Below are 3,239 nucleotides of genomic sequence, written 5' to 3' on the forward strand. Positions count from 1 at the left end.
GAGCAAGGGCCAAACGGCCCCAGACAGGAGAACAAAAGAGAGACAGGGGACGCAAACGAAGGAAGAAGGGGAGCAACGCGCACAGCAAGGGCAACCACACACAGGAGGAGCGACACCGGCCACCAGGAGGAAGAGGGGAGCCGAGAGGGCAAAGGAGCCAGCAGCGGAAGGCGGAGGGAGGAAACAGGAAACAGGAAAGGCCGAACGGCACCGGGGAGAAAGGACCGACCGAAGACAGAGAAGGGAGAAGGCGGGGGAAACGCGGGGGAGGGAAAGCAAGAGGCGGAGCGGACAAAAAGGAGGAGAGGGCGACAGCGGGGAAGGGGGAGGCAGGAGCGGGGGGCGAAAAAGAAAGAGAGAAAGAGGGGCGAAGGGGAGGCCCGAGGAAGCGGGGGGGCAAGGGAGGGAAGAGAGGCGCCGAACCGGGCGGCCGAAAGCGGGGGGCAGGAGCGGGAAAGAAAAGGGCAGGGAACGGGGCAAGGAAAAAGGCAGGGGAGGAGGACGACCAAACGAGAAGAGGGGGCGGAAACAGGGAGACAGACAGGAAGAAGAGACAAAAACGGGGCGCGGGGCGGACAGGGAGGGAACGGAGAAAGGCGGGGGGAAGGAGGAGGCAGAGAGAGGACACCCGGGAGGAGGCCGGGAGGCGGCACGGGAAGCGGAGGCAAAAAGCAAAGAGAGGAAAAGGGACAAGGCCAAAAAAGGGGGCAGCAAGAGGGAACAACACGGGGGCCACCCCGCAAAGGCGGGAGGAACAGCCGCCGCCAAGAGAGGAGGCACGAGACAAAGGGAAGGAAAAGGGAAGGGAGGCAGGAAGGCCGCAACAGGAGAGAGAAGGGAGGGGGAGAGAGGGAAGGGAGAGGCCACAGAGCGCGGGAGGGCCCGAACAAGAGGGGAGGGAAGAGAACAACACAAGCGGAAAAGGGGACGGCGGGGCGGGAAGAGAAAGCGGAGGAGGAGGGGGGGACCAGGGGGAAACCCCAAGGAACAGGGGGAGAGAGAACCAGCCAGACCGGGAGAGGCGGAGGCGAAAGAGGGAGAGGGAGGCGAGGCAGAGGGGGGGGAAGGAGGGGGAAGGGGCACCCGGGAAAGAAGAGAGGCGCAAAGAGAAAAGAGAGGGGGCGAAAGGGGCAAGGAGAGAGAAGGGGGGCGAGGGGAAGAGAGGCGAGAAGGGGCACAAAGGGGGCGAGGGCAACGAGGGGGAAAGGGCGGCAGGGACCGGGGCGGAAGCAGCAAAGCCGGAGGGGGGCAAGGGGGAACGGAGGGAGGAGAAGCGAGAGGAACCAAACAGGCGCGGAGGCCGGGAGCGAGGAACAGGGACGCGGAGGAAAGCGGGGGGAGAAGAGCCCAAGGCAGGCGGCGCAGAGCGGGGGAGGGAGACCAGGGCAAGGGGACAGAAAAAGAAGGGAGGAGGGAAGGAGGAACACGGAGGGGGGCACAGGAAGGGAGGGACAGAGGGCGGGCCGCGGGGGGAGCCGAAACAAGGAGAAGAAAGGCAAGGGACAGGGAGGCAAGCGCGCAAACCAGCCGCAAAGGAAGAAAGCAAAGAGAGAAAAGGGGAACCGCCAGGGGGGGAAGGGCAAGCACCACGCCAAGCGCGAACGGGGGGAGCCAAACAAAGGGACCACAAGCAGGGAGACAGGGGAAAGGACCAGCCAAGGGGGCAAAGGGCAACCGCGCGGGGGAACGAAAAGGAGAGGAAGCAAGAGAAAGAAGGGGAGGAACGAGGGACGCACGGGGAGGGCAAAAGCAGGCAGGAAAAGGCGCGAGAGGGGGGGGGGGCGAGGAAGGAGCGACGGGCGAGAGGGGGAGAAAGGGGGGCGCCAGACAGCCGAGAGGCCGGAAGGGGGAGGGGACGAAAACGGGAGGGGAGAGAGAGAAGGAAGCACGGGGAAGGGAGAAGGCACAGGGGAAAACGGCGGAGGGGAAAGACGACGGGCGCAAGGGGGGGGGCAAAGGCAAGGGGAGGGCACGGGGGCGGGGAGGGAGCAAGGAGGGAAGGGGAGGCACAGAAGGGACAAGGGGAGGGGCCAAAGAGGAGGGGGGCAGGGAGAGGGGCAGGGGCCAAAGAAGAAAAAAGAGGGAGAAGCGGAGGGGCAGAAGGGGGCGACGGACCACCACAAGGCAGCGAAAGCAGGACGGGAGAGGGGCAGGGAGGGGGGGGGGGAGCCGGAAGCGCGAGGCGGAAAAGGGGGGGCGGGGGACAAGGCAAACAAGAGGCGAAAGGAAGAGGGCGCAGGGGGGGGAGGACCAGCCAGAAGGGGGAAAGGCCCGGAGGGGGCAGGAGACGGAAGGGCCGGACGGGGGAGGGGAGGAGGAGGAGGGGAGCGACGCGGGGCAAGCAGCCCAAGAAAAAGGGCCAGGAGCGGGAGAAAACAGAAAGGGAGCGGGCGACGGGGGCGGGCACGGAAGAGGGGGAGGCGAGGACGAAGCCGGGGCAAGAAGGGGAGAGAAGAGGAACCAGGACACAGGGAAGCCAGAAAGGGGAAAGAGGGGGCGCAGCACAAGGCCCAGAACGACACCGGAAAACAGCAGGGGGGGAAGAAACAACAAAGACCAAGAAGAAGGCCAGGCGAGAGAGGAAGAGGAGAGGGGCCAGGGCAAGGGAGAGCAGGGAGCGAAGACAAGGCGGACAAGAGGCGAGGGCGAAGCAGGGGCAAGAAGGGGAGGAGGAGGCGGCCCAACAGAGGAAGAGCCAGGAAGAAGACGAAGGGGGCAAGCACAAGGCCAAGGCCAACAAGGAAGGCAACGCGGCAGGGGGAGGGGCAAAGAGGGGGAAAGCCAAGGCAAGCCAGGGGCAAAAGAGGAAGAAGAACGCAAGGCGGGGGAGAAGGGGGAAGGGCGGGGGGGGGGAGGAAAGGAGGCCCAAAGCAGCCCGAGGAGGGGGCAGCAGGAAGGGAAAGGGGGGGCAGAAAGAGAAAACACGAGGGGAGGGAGAAAGGAGGCCGGAAAGCCGGGGCGAAAGAAAACGCGAGGGACGGGGGCGAGAGGAGGGGAGGACGCGGGGCCAGGGAGGGAGAGGACAAGGCGGCCCGAGACCGAGAAAGAGGGCACAGCCAGAGCAGGGGAAGAGGCGGGAAGGCAAGAAAAGGCGGAAGGGGGGCGGGACACGGGGGGAAGAAACCGGAGGGCGAAGGGGGGACGCAAGGAGGGGCGAGGCGGGGACGCGACGAGCAAAGGGAGGCGGGGACGCGAAGCAAGCGGACGGGCGGCAACCGGAGAGGGAGGGGCGGGGACGC

The 3,239-nt window shown here is 66.2% G+C and overlaps 1 protein-coding gene across 1 annotated transcript; it reads left to right on the forward strand.

Moving 5' to 3' along the window:
* Positions 1 to 104: 104 nt before the first annotated feature.
* LOC109169314 (hornerin-like) lies at positions 105 to 3,081 on the forward strand (the record flags this gene model as incomplete). The annotated part of the gene is made up of 1 exon (XM_019318182.1): positions 105 to 3,081. A coding segment is annotated over one exon (2,977 nt), but the record flags the coding sequence as incomplete, so codon positions are not given.
* Positions 3,082 to 3,239: the final 158 nt, after the last annotated feature.

Source organism: Ipomoea nil, unplaced genomic scaffold, assembly GCF_001879475.1.
Source record: "Ipomoea nil cultivar Tokyo-kokei standard unplaced genomic scaffold, Asagao_1.1 scaffold3306, whole genome shotgun sequence".
Taxonomy (NCBI): Eukaryota; Viridiplantae; Streptophyta; class Magnoliopsida; order Solanales; family Convolvulaceae; genus Ipomoea; species Ipomoea nil.